Consider the following 22,186-nt stretch of genomic DNA (forward strand, 5'->3'; position numbering starts at 1 on the left):
CAAACAGATGAATTTTGAAAAGTAATTCAAATGTCAGAAACTAGCCAGTATTTTTTATCCTGGTACGTTTTTGCCTTCTCTGCCATAAAATACAGTGAAATATGTAAAGGAGTGATTAGTGCTGCAATTAGCCTTTGACCCTTACATATAGTTTGGCTCTGTTCCCAAGATTTCTGTTTTTAAGCTCTCGGACTAACAGTCCTCCTCTTTGTTCATACAGTCATTTTTCCTTAGTGATCAATTGCACATATATTTAAATATATTTTAAAAGAATAGAAATGTTGCCTGTCATACACAAATGGCTCTTAGAGAGTTATTGGTTTCTTGCCAGTGCTGTCAACTTTCCAACAACAGATTGGATTGGTTAAGGAAGAAGCCATAAACAGCCTATCAACAAGCATTTATACAGATGTTAATGAATTTAAAATTCTGTTTATGCCAAACTCCAATTTTATTTGTCCTTTATTTGTGAGGTATGATGCAATAAATGCTCTTAACAAACACATGCAGACCACTTATACTTTATAATGTAAATCATATTTTTTACTATTCCTAGCATAAGATACATAGAATCAGCCATTTATCAAAGTTACCAAAAATATTTCTGTCATATGAAACATTTTGCTCAGCATGCCACCAAGTCCTCCAAAAGCTTTCGGTAAAGAGATGAACTCATCTCCATGCATGAAACCAATAATATTGTATTATTATATTACTGAGAAAGGCTATTAAAAGAAAAGAAAATAGTCATGGGAAAGTTGCCATAGGTATTAAAAATATAAATCATTAGCTTCTTTATGTGTGCCCCAAATGATAAGTGAATCCTAATCTTCCTCTGTATAGGATACTATGCTATATTGAAAATTTAGGAAACTTAATAATTTGAGGCATATGAGTTTAATGAACACTTATTTTGCTTTTCATGAAGAAAAAATGTTTTCATTAATTTAAAAATGACTAATTTCTTTTGGAGAACTTTTTTAAGCTGAACTGGTTTTCTCTAGGATTGTATACTTTGTCAACATTTTATAAAGTGGCCATTTATATATATGTATATATATATATATATATACACACACACACACACACACACACATTGTTTTTAATTTGCTACCTTTGATTGTCAGTTTTATCCCAATCTAATTCCAACTTTCAGAGCTAAAGTTCCTATTATAATAATAAAGTTAATCACATTTAGACATGTGTTATTCTCCCCAATACACAGGTTTGTCTGCATGCTAAAAATCTAAATTCCATTTCTTAGAGAACATTGATCAACTATGACAATCATTCCTTAATCTTACCAATATTTGCTGAACATCATCCTACTATGTATCACTTATAAAATGTATATTCTAGTACATAAAACTGACACATGACTAGAAGAGTAAATTGTGATGTAATAAATGCTTATTGTGAGGTCTCTATATTATCCATGGAGGATATCTCTAACCTAGTTTAGATTAACCTAGTTGGAAGATCAGGAGCTTTCTCTGAAGAATGTAAATTCCAAAGTAAGACCTGAAGTAAGAACACCATTGGTGAAATATATAATCCCAAACACAATGTCTATAGGCAAATGAGATCATTTTGAGTAATTATAATACATCTAGGTGGTTGAGGGAGGAGCTTAAAAGATGTGTCTGAAGGGATAAGGAACGCCTGTATGCCATGCAAAATGTTTTGAACATTACCCAGACACAGTAGAAAACCAAGAATTCATCCTATGAAAGTGCAGATTAAATGGGTTCTTTAGAAAGACCATTTGCAGTATGGAGATATATAAGTGGAAACAAGGTCAAAAGCAAAAGACCAGTGAGAATGTTGTTACAGTAACTGAGAAGATATGAAGAGATGATAGTGGACCGAATTAAAATAGTGACCATGCAAATACCAGAGATTTGACAGAATGAAAAGAATTTAGGAGGTAAAATCTGCAGTTAGAAGTGTGAGAAAGAATACTGGTTCAGTACAACACTCAGGTTTCTGAGTTTTACACTGACGATGATGGTAGAATTATAGGAACTTGGAAAAGGTGGGATAAAACTTGAGTTTAGCTTTTTACGTAGTCTGTTTAAATTATCTGTAGGATACCTAGCAGAGAGGCTTTGGATAAATACATATCAGAAAGCGATAGAAGAACTTGAAGGAATATCCTCTGACAGGAAGCTTATAACCAAAGAATAAGATGGGGCTAGGACGTTACGCCAGAGAAGAATCCTGAGATTGGAAGAGATGCCAAAGAAGGGACCCTTGAAGGAAACTGAGGTTTAGACAGTAGGGCAGAGAAAAACAGGACAAGTGTAACTAAGCAAGAGTCAGAGGAAATAAGCCTTTTGAGGAGGAAGAAGTGCACAATGTATAATATTGGAGGAGTCAGTAAGAACTTCAAAAAGTCCCAAAGATCTAACAGTATTAGATCTCGGTGTGAACAGTTTCAGCGAAACAGTACAGGGAGGAAGCCATATTGCAGTGAGCCGAAGCACACACGTCAGTCAGTCAACAGAGACTCTCTCTCCTGTTCAAAACGGAGCAGGGGAGATGAGTAGAAGGAGCCAGGTATCAGTGAGATAACTGGCAGGGAGACTAGACCTAATTCTGGATTAGATGTCATTATATAAGGAGTGAGCAGCCAAGGACAACTCCAGAATATCTGGTCTGAATGACTTGGAGAGTCAGGAGAAAAAGCAGACTTGCTAGGATGATGATGAAAACATGCTGTGATTCTGCAGTTCAGCTGGATCTGAGAACAGGAACAAAACAGAGGCTGGTGATATCCAGTCCTCTAAGCTGCCACCCCCATGAGGCGATAAACACTGTGTATCTCGTTATCTGGGCTTCCCTTGTAGCTCAGTTGAGAAAGAATCTGCCTCCAATGCAGGAGACCTGGGTTCGATCCTTGGGTCAGGAATATCCTCTGGAGAAGGAAATGGCAACCCGCTCCAGTATTCTTGCCTGGAGAATATCGTGGACAGAGGAGCTTGGCAGGCTACAGTCCATGGGGTCACAAGAGTCAGACACGACTGAGCAACTAAACCACCACTATACCATCTAGTTATCCAGTTGACTGTCATCAAAGGCCAGCAGAACATTAGGCATGGAATGAGGTGATGAGGGTAGGGTGCTCCTAAACTCTGTAGACTGACAAGCATCAGCTTCTGAGGGAGTATGTGTAGAGGAGCCAGAAAGGAAGCACTTGAAGTCTGATGTTCCACAGTCTCACAGAGAAGAGAGTTTTAAGACAAAGAAAATGTTCTGTGTAATTGAATTCAGCAGAGAGGCCAATGAAGATAAGGAATAAGTGTGCTTGGTCGATAAGATGGTTTAAGGTCCTCATTGTAAGGATAATTCCAGTTTGACAAAATTGGATTGCGGTAAATTAAGGAGGGAATGAGAAGGGAAGACCATGTAGACTGAGAGAGTTAGAGTTCTCTTAATGGGATTTTGTTAACCAATATATTTTAGTGTGAAAGACAAAACATTAGAAGAGTGTAGAATTTGTCCCTGAAATCTTAGGTATCATATTTTTCAAACTGGGAGATACAACCTATAAATTATGAGAGGAAAAAGGTTTATAGTTTAGAAGATATTTAGCAAGTAGATAAGTTTGTATCCCTAGAGAAAAATTTGTGCCGTTTGAAAATAGAGTAGAAATTAAAATCAAACAATGGGCAAGAGAAAATATTTGCACCAGTGGTAACAGATAAAGGATTTTGAATGGTCAGTTGAAAGCAAAAATGGAAATACTAGAATCCAGCAGATAATTGGGAAGAACAAGAAAGACACTTTATACTTTATATATTATTGATAAGAAATCATATGGAATGACTTTAAATTTTGCTAGCAGTAGAAATATATAAATTAAGACTGTATTAGACAATATTTTTCTCAAAGTATCAACAGCTTTAAAATACTTAATATCCCAACGCTGACTAGAGACTTAGTGAAATGATTAGCCTCATACAACTTGTGATAAATTGGTAAAGGTTTTGTAAACTATTTGATGATATAGATTATACCATGTTCCTCAAAATATTCATAAATTCAGACATGTTATCTTTAATTGCACCTTAAAAATGGACTAAATAGAATAATTAAAAACCTTCATGTAACAAGTTGGTATCATAGGGTATAACCCTTAAAAGCATTTTAGGGTTTAGATTTCCATTACATAGAATTCATTGGTTATAGTACTAATAGAAAAAATGCTATAAAACAAATCTATGAAAAAAAGAACTGCAACGAAATGCCTTAAAAGTGTTAATTCAGTGGTTATCTTTGAATAGTGGGCTTTTTGTAGATTTTCTTTTCTTTGACTTTTTACTTTTCAGTATTTTTAAGGTTAGCTGTTGTGAAAATGTGTTATTTATATAGTAAAAGAGTTTAACAATTTATTTAAATAAAATTTATAGAATGTGTGTCCTGAGGTAAAAACAGCATATATAGAGTATAGTAACTAGGGGAGAGCATGGATCAAAAAGAGAACTTTTGTCTTAGGATGATGGTGCAAGAAATTAACGAAGACCTAGAAAAATAGAAAGAACAGTAGGTAGGTAATAGATTGTATTTTGCAGGCAGAAAGGTGTTTCTTCTAAAATCAAAAGGATTTTTTGGGACGTCTAACTAGAAAAATTCCAGAAAAACATCTACTTCTGCTTTACTGACTCTGCCATCATAGTCATAGTTTGTTGTGGATCACAACAAACTGTGGAAAATTCTTAAAGAGATGGAATACCAGACCACCTGACCTGCCTCCTGAGAAACCTGTATGCAGGACAAGAAGCAACAGTTAGAACCGGACATGGAACAACAGATTGGTTCCAAATCAGGAAAGGAATACATCAAGGCTGTATATTGTCACCCTGCTTATTTAACTTACATACAGAGTACATCATGAGAAATGCCAGGCTGGATGAAGCACAAGCTGGAATCAAGATTGCCTGGAGAAATATCAATAACCTGAGATATGCAGATGACACCACCCTTATGACAGAAAGTGAAGAACTAAAGAGCCTCTTGATGAAAGTGAAAGAGGAGAGTGAAAAAGTTGGCTTAAAACTCAACGTTCAGAAAACGAAGATCATGGCATCGGGTCCCATCACTTCATGGGAAATAGATGGGGAAACAGTAGAAACATGACATTTATTTTGGGGGGGGGGGGCTCAAAAATCACTGCAGATGGTGGCTGCAGCCATGAAATTAAAAGACACTTGCTTCTTGGAAGAAAAGCTATGACCAACCTAGACAGCATATTAAAAAGCAGAGACATTACTTTGCCATCAAATGTCCATCCAGTCAAAGCTATGGTTTTTCCAGTAGTCATGTGTGGATGTGAGAGTTGGACTATAAAGGAAGCTGAGCGCCAAAGAATTGATGCTTTTGAACGGTGGGGGTGGAGAAGATTCTTGAGAGTCCCTTGGACTGCAAGGAGATCCAACCAGTTCATCCTAAAGGGAATAAGTCCTAAATACTCATTGAAAGGGACTGATGCTGAAGCTGAAACTCCAATACTCCAACTCAAACTGACTCATTTGAAAAGACCCTGATGCTGGGAAAAATTGAAGGCGGGAGAAGAGGATGACAGAGGATGAGAGGGTTGGATGGCATCACTGACTTCATGGACATGAGTTTGAGCAAGCTCCGGGAGTTGATGATGGACAGGAAATCCTGGCGTGCTGCAGTCCATGGGGTCATAAAGAGTCGGACACGACTGAGCAACTGAACTGAACTAGAAAATGATAAAGGTCTGTAAGTAAACCTGGCACCATTATTCTTCCTAAACAAAATGCTAAAAGCAAGCTTCAAGAAGTAAATCCTACTTTCTCCTCAGTGACAGGGGTAATCCTGAAATGGTGTAGCAAAAGTCACTTGCCAGAATCATTTCCTGCAGCATTTGAATGACAGTATGCTCGGATCTATCCAGCCAATGTCACCACTATGCTAGTTCTCTTTTGACACTGAATGCATGCCAATCTACCAATCCATGCCTTCAGGTTAAAAGAATTAATATGAGTGGGACTCTTACAGTGAAATCTCTAATCTTTACTCGAGGATGATTATTGAGAAACTGGACTGAGTCTGATGTAAAACCACTTAGGGTTTATGGAGTGTTATTGTAGAATTGAGGAAAACTTTTCAGAATGAGCACTTTAGAAGGGAGCTATTGCACGTATATGCCTCTGTTTTCAGAAGCAGAAAGATGCATTATTTTTAGCTAAAAGTACACTTGCTACCTATCAAGAGTAAGTAAAGTTCCAGTTGTGAGTTGAGTTGATTATCAGGGTCACTGATTCCTCTCTGTCCTTCCTTTCTGTCATTGCACCCATAGGTTCACCATTTGGTCTGATCAACCAAGAAAGGCAGATAAAACCCTGGGACTCTGCTGGAAAAGAAACTTAGTGCTTCATGCAGTAACCAGGGTGACAAGCCCAAATCTTCCCTTTGTTTGAGTCTCTTTTTTAGTTTCTGTATAAAGAAGGCCGTTTATTAAAATGGTGTCTGCTCATGAATTCAGTGGTCAGCCCTTAAATGCAGAGTAATTGCTCCTTCAGTTCAGCAACTATGGAGAAAGTGAAAATGAAAGTCACTCAGTCATGTCAGACTCTTTGCAATCCCATGGATTGTACAGTCCATGGAGTTCTCTAGGCCAGAATACTGGAGTGGGTAGCCTTTCCAGGGATCGAACCCAGGTCTCCCATGTTGCAGATGGATTCTTTACCAGCTGAGCCACAAGGGAAGCCCAAGAATACTGGAGTGGGTAGCCTATCCCTTCTCCAGCGAATCTTCCCGACCCAGGAATTGAACCAGGGCCTCCTGCCTTGCAGGCGGATACTTTACCAACTGAGCTGTCAGGGAAGCTCTGCAACTATGGAGGGATTGGCTTAAATTCAGGAAGCCCAGGTGGTGCTAGTGGTAAAGAATCTGCCAACAGATACACGGGTTTGATCCCTGGGTGCGGAAGATCCCCTGGAGAAGGAAATGGCAATCCACTCCAGTATGCTTGCCTGGGTTAGGCCATGGACAAAGGAGCCTGGCTACAGTCTATAAGGTCACAAAGAATCGGACACAACTGAAGGAACTTAGCACGGATGGAGGAAACAAGGGATATGACCATTTTAGAAATGTAAGATGTCATGAGAAGTTAACAGGAAATTAAGTAATGTAATTTAGAGAAATAAACATCTTGACTTGTAGCTTTTCTGAGAACTGGACCTTGTATCTCTTTGGACTGAAAACTAGTCATTTCACTAGTACCACAGCAAATTTTAAGGAAAAAAAGAAGTCATGATGAATGTATTGCCTTAACATAGTCAAAACAATAGATGCTGAGTGAATGTGTCTCTGCCCATGCACCTAGCATTCAAAATAAGCTTCACAGCATGTCTCGTTTGTCCTCCAAACAACCTGCAATCATCGCAGCACTGTTTATAATAGCCAGGACATAGAAACAACCTAGATGTCCATCAGCAGATGAATGGATAAGAAAGCTGTGGTACATATACACAATGGAGTATTACTCAGCCATTAAAAAGAATTCATTTGAATCAGTTCTGATGAGATGGATGAAACTGGAGCCAATTATACAGAGTGAAGTAAGCCAGAAAGAAAAACACCAATACAGTATACTAACACATATATATGGAATTTAGGAAGATGGCAATGATGACCCTGTATGCAAGACAGGAAAAAAGACACAGATGTGTATGATGGACTTTTGGACTCAGAGGGAGAGGGAGAGGGTGGGATGATTTGGGAGAATGGCATTCTAACATGTATACTATCATGTAAGAATTGAATCGCCAGTCTATGTCTGTCTCAGGGTGCAGCATGCTTGGGGCTGGTGCAAGGGGATGACCCAGAGAGATGTTGTGGGGAGGGAGGTGGGAGGAGGGTTCATGTTTGGGAACGCATGTAAGAATTAAAGATTTTAAAATATATATATAAAAAAGATTACTTTCTATGTTTGAAGATCTATAGTGAAAGAATTGTTCATCCGCTAAGACGTGCCTGACTCTTTGCAGCCCCATGGACTGCTGCACACCAGGCTTCCCTGCCCATGGCTATCTCTCAGAGTGTAGTCAGACTCACGTTCGTTGAGTCAGTGTGCCATCCAACCATCTCATCCTCTCTCATCCCCTTGCCCTCCTGCCCTCAATCTTTCCCAGAATCAAGAATCTTTTCCAATGGGTCGACTCTTCGTATCAGGTGGCCAAAGTATTGGAGCTTCACCATCAGTCCTTCCAATGAATATTCAGGGTTGATTTCCTTTAGGATTGATTAGCTTGATCTCCTTGCTGTCAAGGGACTCTCAAGAGTCTTCTCCAGCACCACAATTTGAAAGCATCAATTTTTTGGTGCTCAGCCTTCTTTATGGTCCAGTGTTCACATCCATACGTGACTACTGGAAAAACCATAGTTTTAAATACAGACCTTTGTCAGCAAAGTGATGTCTCTGCTTTTTAATATGCTGTCTAGGTTTGTCATAGCTCCTTTCAAGGAGTCAGTGTCCTTTAATTTTATGGCTGCAGAGACCATCTGCAATGCTTTTGGAGCCCAAGAAAATAAAATCTGTCACTGTTTCCACTTTTTCCTCATCTATTTGCCATGAAGTGATGGGACTGGATGCCAAGATCTTAGTTTTCTGAAAGTTGAGTTTTAAGCTAGGTGAAGCCAGTTGAAAGAATAGTTCAAATTAATAAACTGACGTTTTAAATACCAGATTTTTAATTGTAGATTTCTTGTGAGTTTACTTACCATGAGTTAGTTTCAGTAGGTACCCCCTCTCTGGTGTATTGTCAGTGAACCCTACAAAGCTAACATGTCCCTAAGCATGGTGATGGCACCAACAAAGAAGCCATCTAGACAATCAAGTCCACGGAGAAGTGCTCTAGAACAACAGGTCTTCACTGTAACTCAAGTGTGAGGCATTGATGTGTCAGCAATGTCTGCAGATCTTTTTTTTTTTTTTGAATAATATAAATACATATACTATATTTAAGTGTAGCTATAAGGGTTAGATTTTTCTTTTTCTTTTTTTTAAACTATTTTATTTTCCTTTATATTTGTTACCTTGTAGTCTCACATGGCGTAATTTCTCCTTTTGCATAGTTTCCATACTCATCTTCATTGTTAGCCTTTCTCCCTCTCCATCTTTGAAATCATTGGTATGGCATTACCACAGGTTTCCTAAACCTAATATAAATGATTTTCCTAACTTACTATATTGTACTAGCTTATATAAACCAAGTTTTGTTTTATGCAAAATTACAAATCTGTTTTGAATATCCTCAATATAAATTATAAATTCTTCATATGGATAAGATTGTATGAGAACAATTAGATGTTAAATTCTGTCTACCAAAAATAATTGTTCTATTTTCTAACTAAAACACTAAAAAACAAGCCCTATAGGATGTTGGTTTCATTAAAACAACTCTGCTTTCCAAAATAGGTGGGTTTGAAACTCAAACAGGAAAACTACTTAATCTATAAGTGACTGACGGTATTTTTCTTACAGATGATTTAGCTCCCATGACCTGTCTTGTTTTTCTCTTTCTTGTGATAAAATTGTTAACATAGACCAAGCTGCTTGGCCAAAGCTTGATTTCTTTAAAAAACAAATACTATTTTCATATTTTTCCCTAGATAATGAAGAAGCATTTATGTGTAAGGATACCACTGCAAGTGAAAAATTAGAAAGGAGTAAAGAATATACATACCAATGGCTTCATACACAGGTTGGGGTTCTTGAAACGACTGGCTCCAGAAAAATGAAATGGTGAGGTTTCTCCCTTAAATCAGATTTTTGTATTGCAAACACATATTGAAAAGTGAAACCTAGGTTAATTATGCTAGCACAAACATGACTTTATATAGCCGAAGGCCAATATACGACATTACCAGACTATAAATGGTCTCTTATACAGGATAGATTTGATCACTATGTTTTTCACTGTAAAATATTTAGGAACTTGGTTTCTGTAATGCTTAAAAATCAGCACAAATGATTGATGGTGATGATGAACCACACAAATGATTCTACTTTATAAAGTAAAATGCATGGTGTGTATTAATTGTTTATAAATATCATTGGTATTGGTGTTTATAGTATTTTATTTTTTGTTATTTTTATTATCATGTATGTTTGGCAGTTAAAATTAAACTCAATCCCGATCCTGCCACTTTACCAGTCATGTAACTGATTTTCAGTTATGTCTCAATGTTTTAGTTCCCCCCTCTTTATAGTGAGATGATATCTCTCTTTCTCACAAGATAGAGGTGAGTTCTCAAATTGATGTTATCAAATGTTGATGTCCCTTAGCAGCAAAGAAAGGTGCCTTGAACCTAATAAGTAATCAATTAATTTTTGTTGTATTAATGTATATATTAGTTTTCTAGGGCTACCATAACAAAATACTAGATTGCATGGCTTAGAGCGCAGAGATCTGTTTTCTCACAGTGTTGGAAGCTGAAAGCCCAAGATCAAGGAATCAGCAAGTTTGGTTTCTTTGGAGGTCTGTCTCCTTGGCTTGCAGATGGCTCCTTCTCACTGGCTGCTCACATGACCATCCTTCCACCTCTGTCCAGTTCAGTTCAGTTCAGTCGCTCAGTCATGTTCTAATCTCCTCTTTGAACAAGGGCACCAGTTATTTTGGATTAGGGCCCACCTCTTTGAACTTGTCTTACCTTAATTGTCTCTTTCAAGGCCTTGTCTTCATATAGTAATTTTCTGAGGTATTAAAGATTAGGATTTGAATGTATAAATTTTGAGAAAACAAGATTTTGAACATATAAATTTTGAGGGAACAAGATTCAGTCCAAACAATACATAACATAAAACATTGATGTACATAACTACTAAACCATAAAAGCTTGGAGATAATATTTTTGAAATTTTTTTTGTTTAATTAAGGTATAGTTGCTTTACAATGTCATGTTAGCTTCAGGTGTAGAACACATATATATTCTTTTTCACATCCTTTTCACTTATGTGCTCAGTCGCCTCAGTCATGTCTGACTCTTTGTAACTCCATGGACTGTAGCGCGCCAGGCTCCTCTGTCCATGGGATTCTCCAAGCAAGAATACTGGAGTGGGTTGCCATGCCCTCACCCAGGGCATCTTCCCAACCCAGGGACCAAACCCAGGTCTCTTGGGTCTCGTGCATTGAAGGCAGATTCTTTACCTACTGAACCACCTGGGAAACCCTTTTCCTTTATAGGTTATTACAGAATACTGAGTATTTAGTTTCCCATATTACACAGTTGTCATAAATTTTTATGACTTTCACTATAGCTATGTATATCCACAAAACAATTTTTAAAAGTGCTACTTAAGCATTTTCAAATATATCAACCAATATGAATCTAAATATAGATGACACTTTGGAAACATTTCCAGGGGTTGTGGGTATTAACTATTTAAATGAGTAACAAAGAATACAGTTACGAGGTCTAACACTTAATATAGCAGAATGTTATAATGTATAAAAATTAAACCTTTTTTATAATATATACAAATGAAAAAGCCTTCATATGTAGTCAATTCTATCCATATAATATCTTTAATAATATGGAAAAAAGTGAAATTAAAACATTTCAAAACCTGGGTTGTTATATCCTATTTCATTGAGAGCAAAGAAAATAGGAATAAAGCAATCAACATTTGAGGCTTTTTTTATTTTGCTGAGTGTTCCTATTGATGCAAGTACAGTTTATTTTATGCTGGTATTAATTGATTTAGCATAATTCATAACAAGATATTTTCAGGACTATAACCAAATGTTGCATAACTCACAGCTTACCATCTATATTAACCAGATGAAAGAGGTCTTCTTTAGCGATTTAAAAGCATCTGTACAGATAATGTGAAAAATACAAACAAAACATTTCAGGATGTATTTTTAAGATACTTAAACGTTTAACAACCTCAGTTACTCCTTAATTAGTTATATTTAAACATATAATGCAACAGGCAATTATTGATAGATTTCTCCTTTGAAAATATAATATATAAAGGAATATATAAGTAATAATATTTTAAGAAAAATTTTTTTCTAAAACAGAAGTCCTTTAAAAGCCAAATATCAATGCTCTCGCCTTAAACAGAAGTTAATTGTGAGCATTAGTATAATGCATTAAACATACCAGAGCTATTTTAAAAATAAGAAGTTTTGCCTTTCTCATAAGTAAGATATATAAGTAGATGAGGTACAATATTATCCTTTCTATAATTTATTAGCTAAGGTTATTGGTACTTTCAGATATTTTTTATCTGTGTATGTGTTTGTTTGGCAAATTTAAAATTTATGTCAAGTTGAAATTTAAAGTAACTATGAAAAAATATAAATTACATTCACCTAACATAAGAAAACAATTATTTCCATTTTGTATATTATTGATTTTTCCCAAACTTTTCATTGGGCATCTTTTTCATAGTCTTCTTCTACATTAATATAATAATGTGATTTCTCTTTTTGTCATTATGCAGCAATCACTTCTTGCCTGAGTTAGATCCAGACGTACTTAACGGTGGAAGAGTTCAGCTTGTGGTAAGAAATATGTTTAAAGTTCAGAAAAAGTGTTGTGGACAACAGTACTCAACCGATGGCACTTTAAGATGTGTCAATAAGTGGTATAAATTATGAAAATACCACAACTGTATCTTTTGGGGATAATCTCAAAATATTAAATATTAAAATAGTACCATGCTTTCTTGGCTTATAATATGACTTTAAAATATGATGTCTTCTTAAAATACTTAGTTTATCTGGTATGTTTTAAAATAACAAGATGCTACTATATTTTAAAAGATACTCTGGGCAAGAAATTATAAAACAATATTATTGTCTAGACTATTTTAAAAGGAGGATACTTGAGGGAAACAGCAAAGCACCCTCTGACTCAAAAAATCAAACCAGGTAAAAATTAAAAAGTGGTTGTGTATTCAAACATTGTAAGTAATAAAGTGTAAATGGTTGGAGTGTTAGGAGCAACCAAGCTCTAGCACAGTGATCAGAATGTATACTCTGGACAATATAACTCATGTGCATTTCAAAAGTCAGCTGCAAGATATGCCATCAGAAGGGAGCCGATGTTAGCAGGAGAATGGCCAATATCGAGTCTGGAGAAACAGAGTCCCCAAACAAGAAATGTTAGTGTTTCCAGAAATTTCCAGAAAAGAGGGTACCCTGACCAATGACAGATGTGCATGACCTCCGTGGCATGTGAAAATGAAGGGCATCAAATAACCCTAACTTTATGACACCTTCCATTTATATCAACCAATGAATATTCCTTGCTCAAACTCTACATTCACCAAGAAAACTGATTATAAGTTAACTTACCATTGTAGAATTTAGTATTAAAAAATAAGGTATTCTCTAATGGGAAATAATATTATCATATCCAGAGCTGTTATATTCGTTATTCTCATGAATTACTCATTCAAGGAGTTTTCCTGAAAGAGGGGAAAAATTAGGACAATAGTTAAAATTAATGTGCTTATTTATGGAAATATTTATAGAAGGATGCACATATTTGAAATAATCAATAAACAAATATTTTCTTGCATTTTAATAGAAATCCTTCTGGCAGAATGACATGAAGATTACCCTAGAAAAAGCGGTACCTCAGGCTATTAACACCCTACATATTATTGACTAACACTCTCACACAGATTTTTGAGTAGCCACTTTGGAGCAAAAATCAGGAATATAAAGTGCCAAGGAATTCCACAATAAAGAAAGGGACATTACATTTAATTGTTATACTTCTAAAATGAATGAAAACAGATTGGATAGATTACTAATCAAAGTGGTTCTATGAGATTAACCCTTTGACATTAATCTCCTTCCTCCATATCCCATTATATCACACTACCCACAAATGTATGACAAATACATAACAATGGTAAATACTTTTTAAAAAATATATTGAAGAAGAACAGCGGAACACGAAACAAGTAGCAGTCGTAGAACAGACTTTTTTTTTTTTTCTTTTTTTTGAAGTCAAGACGGGAATGGATCAAGGATTTATACCAAAAGGATACTGGGTAATTGAAGGCCAAGTTGGGTGGAAATCTCTCAGGGTGTTGGGGAATGAAAACACCCTACCTGTAGGAAACTTGTGCAGAAAATTGTACAACTGGGACCAGGCCATAACTAAGGAAAATCTTGAAATGTTAAAAAACTGCAACAGCTGCTACTATAAGATCCTCAAAGACATAAAAATACCACCCATAATAAAAGGACAGAAAATAATCGAACAAAAAATGATCAAATTTTAATTAGAGGGAGATGGATATACAAATTAGGCTATTATAAATTCTGAAAATGAAAAATAATGTCTTTGAAAAGAACCCTGGATTAGACAGAATAAAAAATTAGTGAAAGTTTATCTACAAAGGAACAATAGATTGACAGTTGACATCATATCAGAACAAGGCATACCAAAAGACAGTGGAGTTATTTCTTAATATGGGGATAAATATAAATATCATCTAGGACACTTTGTCACTGAGCTTCAAAAGTGAGGACAGAATTAGACATAATCAAACATTCAAATGCTGGGTCTTGAGGAAGCTAATAAATAATATCTCTGTTTTCTAAACAAGAATAAAGTTATTGTATGACAGACAAGAATGAGAAAAATGCAAACAAGATATTATTTTACTTAATCCCAAATATGTATCAGAAGGCATGTCATAGATCTAGACAATTGCATTGCTTATTAAACTAATCCTCCCAAAATGCTAGCATTTTCCTGCAGGAGACACTCATGGTTCAGTTTCTCCAGAAAATACACTCTGAGATTCTGATATTTGAATGTAGGATGTTTACTGGGGAAGGCTCTCGGGAACAACTCCTTTGAGGGAAGGAAAAAACAGGATTAAACAGAAGGAGAAGGGGTACTGCAGTAGAGTTAAATCACAAATGTTAACATTAACATGTGCAGCCTCCTTACAATCATAACCTATCAAACATTGCTTATAAAACATCAAAGCCATAGACCATATGCATGAATTGCTGTTTTTTAGTAAGTTGTGTCCAACTCTTTGCGATTCCATGGACTGTAGCCCACCAGGCTTCTCTGTCCATGGAATTCTCCAGGCAAGATACTGGAGTGGGTTGCCACTTTCTACTCCAGGGCATCTTCCCAACCCAGAGACTGAACCCGCATAACCCCCATATCCCGCATTGACAGGCAGATTCTTTACCACTGAGCCACAGAGAAGTCCCTACCAAGAAGGGTACAGCCACTGTAAAAAAAAAAAAAAAGTGTCAGTTTCCCATAAAGTTAAATATATACTTGACTCAGCAGTTTTGCTCCTGAGCACTTTTTCTAGAAAGATGAACTTATGTTCAATCAAAAACTTATACATAAATGTTCATTGCAGTTTTATTTGTGATAGCTGAAAAGATTGGAAATGACCCAAATCTCATTCACGGGGTGAATGGTAAACACATTGTGGTACATGCATACAATAGATACACAAAAAGGATCAAAAAGCAACAAACAAGAATAAACTCATGGTATACACAAAGATCTTCATGGATCTCAAGAGCATTTTGCTACGTGAAAGAAGACAATTTCAAAATGTTCTTTATGATTTCATTTACATAACATTTTCAAAACTACATAATTATAGTGATGGGAATTTATTAGTGGTTGCCAGTTATTAGATTAGGGGGAAGGTATTACTATAAAGGGAAAACAAAGAGGTTGTTTGGAGAGATGGAATAATTGTCTATTCTGATTGTGGTGGTAGTTACATAAATCTATACATGTGATAAAATGTCATAGAAGCATAAACAAACCAAAGAAATAGAGTGCATGTGAAAACTGGTGAATAAGGTCTATGGTTTAGCAATAGTATGGCACCAATGTCAATTTCCTGTTTTTATTAATTGAACTTGAATTATACAAGATATCATTTGGACAAGCTGTGTGGAGGATATACAAGTAACTCTTAGTACCAATTTTGAAGCTTCTATGGGGCTTATAAATTGAAAGGAAAATTTTTTGAAAATGATTGAACTTCATGTTTAAGTTCTGTGCATTTTATTACATATAAATTAAAGCTCTATAAAACATTTAAAGTGCCTTCCATGCCCACATATGTTACATAAAAAGGCCTCTGTCTTATCATATAAGAGAAGGGGTTTTCACAATGATGACAATGTATTATGAATGGAGGGGTATGCATACCTCAGCTTTCTGTGATCAAAGAGAAAAATATTTTTAAAACACGGGTATTACGTCTAGAAATAGTACAAACAATGATGTGGTATGTTCATAGCATCTACAGTAATTTTGCAATAATTTTCATATTATTCAAACACTTAAATGAACTAGATCTATATTTCACAGATGTAATGTACAGTGAAAGAAGCAAAATACAAAAAGAAGTTAAATTAATTTTGAAATAATTTTCTAAAAACTTTTGAATATGTTTATTCAAATTATATGTAGAAAAACTGAAAAGCTTACAAGTGAGTTTCACTTTATAATATTTTATTTCTCTTTATTAAAAATATCTGCATAATAAGTAAATAGGTGTTTATTTTATGCGTGCTGTTTGTCTTCTAAAAATACAAAATTTTAAAATAAATATTTAATAAAATATGTTTGTGAAAAATCAGAAGAAAGAACTGACTGTTCTTTATTAAATGGAAGAGATTCTCTATTTTAAATTAAGTAGCTTGGTTTGGAGGTGAAACAGGATCCACTTGCTTAGAAGTCATGTTCCAGAGTTCATACCAGTCATTTCATTGTGAAAATATGGGAAAAAAGAATATTACACTACAGACATGACCTGATCAGAAGACAAAGACCAACAAGAGTTTTGCAAAATCACTATTTAAATATTTGCTATTGCATTGCACATAAGAAAATTCTGATCTGACACAAACTGGTTATCATGTTATAACTGTGAAGAATGTTTAATATTACAATGTTTGGGGATTAAACATACAGTTTTGTAGAACAAGTATTAAAAGCAAGGTCAATTTTATTCTATTTTGCATGTATAGTATATCCATTTTGCATGACATCGAAGAAAAGATATATTTTCTTTATGATTTCTCTACTCCTTAACAGTAAGAGAAAGGATGATGTTCAATTTGAAACCAGTGTTTTCACAGATAGAATTTGAATATCAATGCATATGTGGTTGAGTCAAATATGCTGCTAGTCATGTAACTAGCCTCTATGAAATTTCTACGTTTGCATTTAACTGCACCATTGTGGCACCATTGTTAAAGTGTGTGTTATTGTTAAATTTCACTTCTAAATTTGATTCTGTTATAATTTGGCTTAGTTAATAACCGATACTGTTTTCTGTTTTGGAATAAACAATCTTCTGGATGTTAATGGCTTAGATGATAACAAGATTTTTGGAAGACATGTTCACAAATATTTTCTTGACATGTAGGTATGTATCATCTTGTCTGGAGGAGGGTGAGATTTCTGCTTTTTAAATAGGTGTAGTAAAATTATGTCATTAAATTGAAGCAAATAAAACCTGATTTTAAAATCCCGAGGCTTATAGTTAAAGCCTCTTTAGTCAACAGGAGGGTCTCTTATGTGGTTAGCATGTCTTTCCTTATTTTGTAACGGATGTCACCAAAATCTTGGTATTGCTTTGATCAGTCAGTTAGTTCAGTTCAGTCGCTCAGTCGTGTCCGACTTTTTGCAACCCCATGAATTGCAGCACGCCACGCCTCCCTGTCCATCACCATCTCCCGGAGTTCACTCAGACTCACATCCATCGAGTCGGTGATGCCATCCAGCCATCTCATCCTCTGTCGTCTTCTTCTCCTCCTGCCCCCAGTCGCTCCCAGCATCAGAGTCTTTTCCAATGAGTCAACTCTTCGCATGAGGTGGCCAAAGTACTGGAGTTTCAGCTTTAGTATCATTCCTTCCAAAAGAAATTTCAGGACTGATCTCCTTTTGGATGGACTAGTTGGATCTCCTTGCAGTCCAAGGGACTCTCAAGAGTCTTCTCCAACACCACAGTTCAAAAGCATCAATTCTTCGGTGCTCAGCTTTCTTCACAGTCCAACTCTCACATCCATACATGACCACTGGAAAAACCATAGCCTTGACTAGCTGGACCTTTGTTGGCAAAGTAATGTCTCTGCTTTTGAATATGCTATCTAGGTTGGTCATAACTTTCCTTCCAAGGAGCAAGAGTCTTTTAATTTCATGGCTCCAGTCACCATCTGCAGTGATTTTGGAGCCCCAAACAAATAAAGTCTGACACTGTTTCCACTGTTTCCCTATCTATTTCCCATGAAGTGATGGGACCAGATGCCATGATGTTAGTTTTCTGAATGTTGAGCTTTAAGCCAACTTTTTCACTCCCCCTTATTCCTGATTGGTTTTTGCGATGTCTCAGTATTGATGGAGCCATTTAATGGGACCCTTAAGTACATACACTTGTGCACTAATAAAATAAAATCCAGAAAGAATGTATAAGATTTTTCATCCTAAAAATCACAAGTGTAAATTGTGAGCCAGTCATCATTTCACTTGAAACAGTTCTCTACGGAGGCTTTTTGAAGAAACAATGGTATCACTTAGCCAGGTACAATTTAAAAACCAATACAATATTGTAAAGTAAAATAATAATAAATAAAAATAATAAAAAGTAAAAAGTGACTAATGCCCCAGAGTGGCTTCTCCTCTGAGCTCACCAATAGCAGACTTGCTTATTCAACAATGAGAGAAGGTGGGAGGGGGGATGCAGACATCTGAATTTGAAGGAAGATGATCTTTGCGTTCTGGTTTCATGAGTTTTTGTAGCGCATCATATAGGAATAGCTTTGTAACCACAGTGATGGTTTTATGGTTTTATTTTACTCTAAATTTTTCACACATCAAATATTAAGGACAATGCTTTCTCACAGGATTTCAAGCATCCTGTGGTTTGGATGAAGTTCCAGCTACTTTGAGGCTGCTTTGCTTTCTATCATGGCATTTTCTCCCATTTAGGGGCCAAATCCCAATAAATCCTTACTTAATGATATTAGATATTATATAAAACAATATTTATAGCCAAGAGGTGAGTCTTTCAACTCTTCAGTTCAATCCAAAATAGTAATAAAAATTCAGAGAGGAATTTTAGATGAAATAAATTACCTAATACATATGTCTTTAAAATATCTTGAAATTTCTATATGTCTACCTTTACTCCCAAATTAGACAACATATAGTATTTTACATTAATAATGACTGTAGTGAGAAAGTAGAGATCTTTCATGGCTTTGTATTATACAAATATGGGATGAAAGGCATTTCAGGGAATTTTATAAGTGGTAAAACATGAAAATTGCAGAAAATAATCCGATGTGACATTTATAACATTCAATTAAGAATTAAATAATATCCTTGGTAAATAAGTGATGTTAAGCTATTTCAAGTTTCATCAGTTGCCTTTAAGATTGATTTTCATCAAAATTACTGTACTGAAATGTTTTCTTTTGTTGTACAGACTCAAATGGCAAACCTCAATTTTAAAATCGGCTCTTATTTGCAAAAAATGCTTTGACATAGTGCATTTGTTCTGCCTGGGCAGCAATAAAGGATTGTGGTATCATTTTGAAGAAGGTTGTTTGACAGAGCCTGTTTGTTTATTTGGGGTAATGTGAGCTGCATTCAGAAAATGCCATATTTTGTTTCATGATTGTATACATTCTCTCCCATTGCTCCCAGGCAAGACTTGTAAGCAGAGAAGACACGGATTTAGACCTTTTTTCCATGACCAGTGGAAGTGCTTTGTCTGTGAAGAGAGAAAAAAACATTCAGGCACACAGACACTCAGCGGGATCTTCAAGTAAGTTGTGGTTTCCTTCAGAATTAATTTCAAAATCACAAATGAATTGATGGAAACTAATGCCAGCAGCATTCTTTTACAGATAAGGGGGTAGGATGCCAGCAACCAGAACTGCCCAAAACTATCCATTTGAATTTTTTCCTTCTTTGAATGTCTTCTTTTGATATAAACAGATTTAAATTATTTCTAAAATTAACAGCATCAGTTTTTATTTTAATTCTATTCTGTGACTCAGTGATTTACTCCTCTACCCCCGCCACCCATGGATCATATTGAATTCTTTGATCATTTAGTTCTAAAAGGGTTTGTTTAGGTTAATTGTAAAACGTTGGATTTATATATCAAAGTAATGTGTTTTGGTCTTTTGTCATTAATATATATTGTAAGTAAAGTTTGTTTTGAAGGAAATTTTTTTAAAATAGCAGACTTTAGATAATAACTTTATAATGTCAAAATCATGCTCTTAAAAACTATTTCCACTGGATAGATGACAGTTTGTATTTACTAGTGATGACTTTTTACATTTGAAAACTTGTCACACATTTATTAATTTGGTGATATAACTATATCTATATATATCATGGTTTCAACAAGAATTACAAAGCAATTCTTAACTCTGAAAAGAATGTAAACATTTAAAAACTATCTGTATCTCAGGGTATTTGAGAGTAAGAAAGCCTAATTTTCTCAAACTCTTCATTTAACTTACACTGTAAAGATATCAAAACATTTTCTATAGTGTTATGGTATATTAATACAAAAGATGACTTATTTAATATAATATTTTGCTAATTTTGCCAAAGTATAGTAAACCTCAGAAATCCACATATTAATTTATACTTCATTTTAAGTAATAGTTATTCTATAAAAAGATTTATTACTCATTGATTGTATGATTATATACACGCAAAGTCAATATTTATTTGAATATGAAAAATTCAACAATCCAGATAGTGCTCCTCAGATAAATGAAAACTTCAAAATGATTATCTGACTTTTCCTCCAGATGCTTGGCGTTATTAGATTCCAGTCATTTAAGTCCATTTGTATGTGTAAATTTATTTTAATGAATTTTAATTTCATTTAAAAATAATTTTAATATATCTAACTTACAAATATTTCCCAGAATCTGGTCATGAAAGGTTGCTCTGGTCAATATGGTTAAGAAATATTTTAGGTTAATTCACCTATGTAAAATTATTCTTTTAATACAGATTTTCTACAGCAACAAAATGTGGTAATAACATCAGATGTTATATATTTTATATATATATTATATATATATAAAACATTTCAGAAGTAATCAACCTGTGCCACCCATAATAGTGAATGATGTCATATCTATCTTAAGCATTGCATATTACAAACTCATATGATATTGTTTTGAAGTAGTATGGGTAAAAATAAACAAACCTAATAAAATTTTTACACAAATTGCCTTTTCACTTTACAGAATATCAAAGCTTCTGTTTGAAATGTACTATCTGAATGTTAAAACATAAATAACTCAGTCAGTCAGCAACTATCCTGAAATGCACAAGTTTCATCTTTCACTTACATAAAACTGAGTTATAGATTTTAGAGTATATAAGATCTTTATAGAGAATTCATTTCTTAACACTTTCTCTAAGAAACTGTAATAAGGCCATTCATACTGTAGTTTCCATTAGTTGTCAATAAGTGACATTATTGCAAACACTACTAATGACTAAATGTTCATTAGGTGACAATTTAAGACAAGACACTTTAGAAAATATTTTTTTATTAAATAACAGAATGAATATGAATAAATACTATTTGCCAAATTCTTGTCATACTAGTTTACTGTAACCTCCATGTAATATAATGGTGAAGGATATGACCTCTGACACCAGTTTGCCTAGATTTGTATCATAACTTAATTTTCTCATCCTTAAAATAGGAATAATACCTACCTTGTAGAATTGTTTTAGGATCAAATATAGTGCATTCACTTCCAGTAGTCATGTATGGATGTGAGAGTTGGACTATAAAGATAGCAGAATGAATGAATGAAGTCGCTCAGTCATGTCCGACTCTTTGCGACCCTGTGGACTGTAGACTATCAGGCTCCTCTGTCCATGGGATTTTCCAGGCAACAGTACTGGAGTGGATTGCCATTTCCTTCTCCAGTGGATCTTCCCAACCCAGGGATCGAACCTGGGTCTCCTACATTGTAGACAGATGCTTTACCGTCTGAGCCACCAGGGAAGTAAAGAAAGATGAGTGCCAAAGAATTGATGCTTTTGAACTTTGGTGTTGGAGAAGACTCTTGAGAGTCCTTTGGAGAGCAAGGAGATCAAACTAGTCAATACTAAAGAAATCAACCCTGAA

The 22,186-nt window shown here is 35.0% G+C and overlaps 1 protein-coding gene across 1 annotated transcript in view; it reads left to right on the plus strand.

The window, feature by feature from the left end:
- Window positions 1-22,186, plus strand: part of LRRIQ1 (leucine rich repeats and IQ motif containing 1) — a 229,163-nt gene that overhangs the window by 187,945 nt on the left and 19,032 nt on the right. Inside the window, exons 24-26 of the mRNA XM_069584152.1 lie at window positions 9,646-9,778; window positions 12,488-12,548; window positions 19,714-19,834. Of these exons, the coding sequence (XP_069440253.1) occupies window positions 9,646-9,778; window positions 12,488-12,548; window positions 19,714-19,834 (315 nt within the window). The remainder of the gene's footprint in view (window positions 1-9,645; window positions 9,779-12,487; window positions 12,549-19,713; window positions 19,835-22,186) is intronic.

The sequence above is a fragment of the Ovis canadensis genome, chromosome 3, assembly GCF_042477335.2.
Source record: "Ovis canadensis isolate MfBH-ARS-UI-01 breed Bighorn chromosome 3, ARS-UI_OviCan_v2, whole genome shotgun sequence".
NCBI classification, from domain to species: domain Eukaryota; kingdom Metazoa; phylum Chordata; class Mammalia; order Artiodactyla; family Bovidae; genus Ovis; species Ovis canadensis.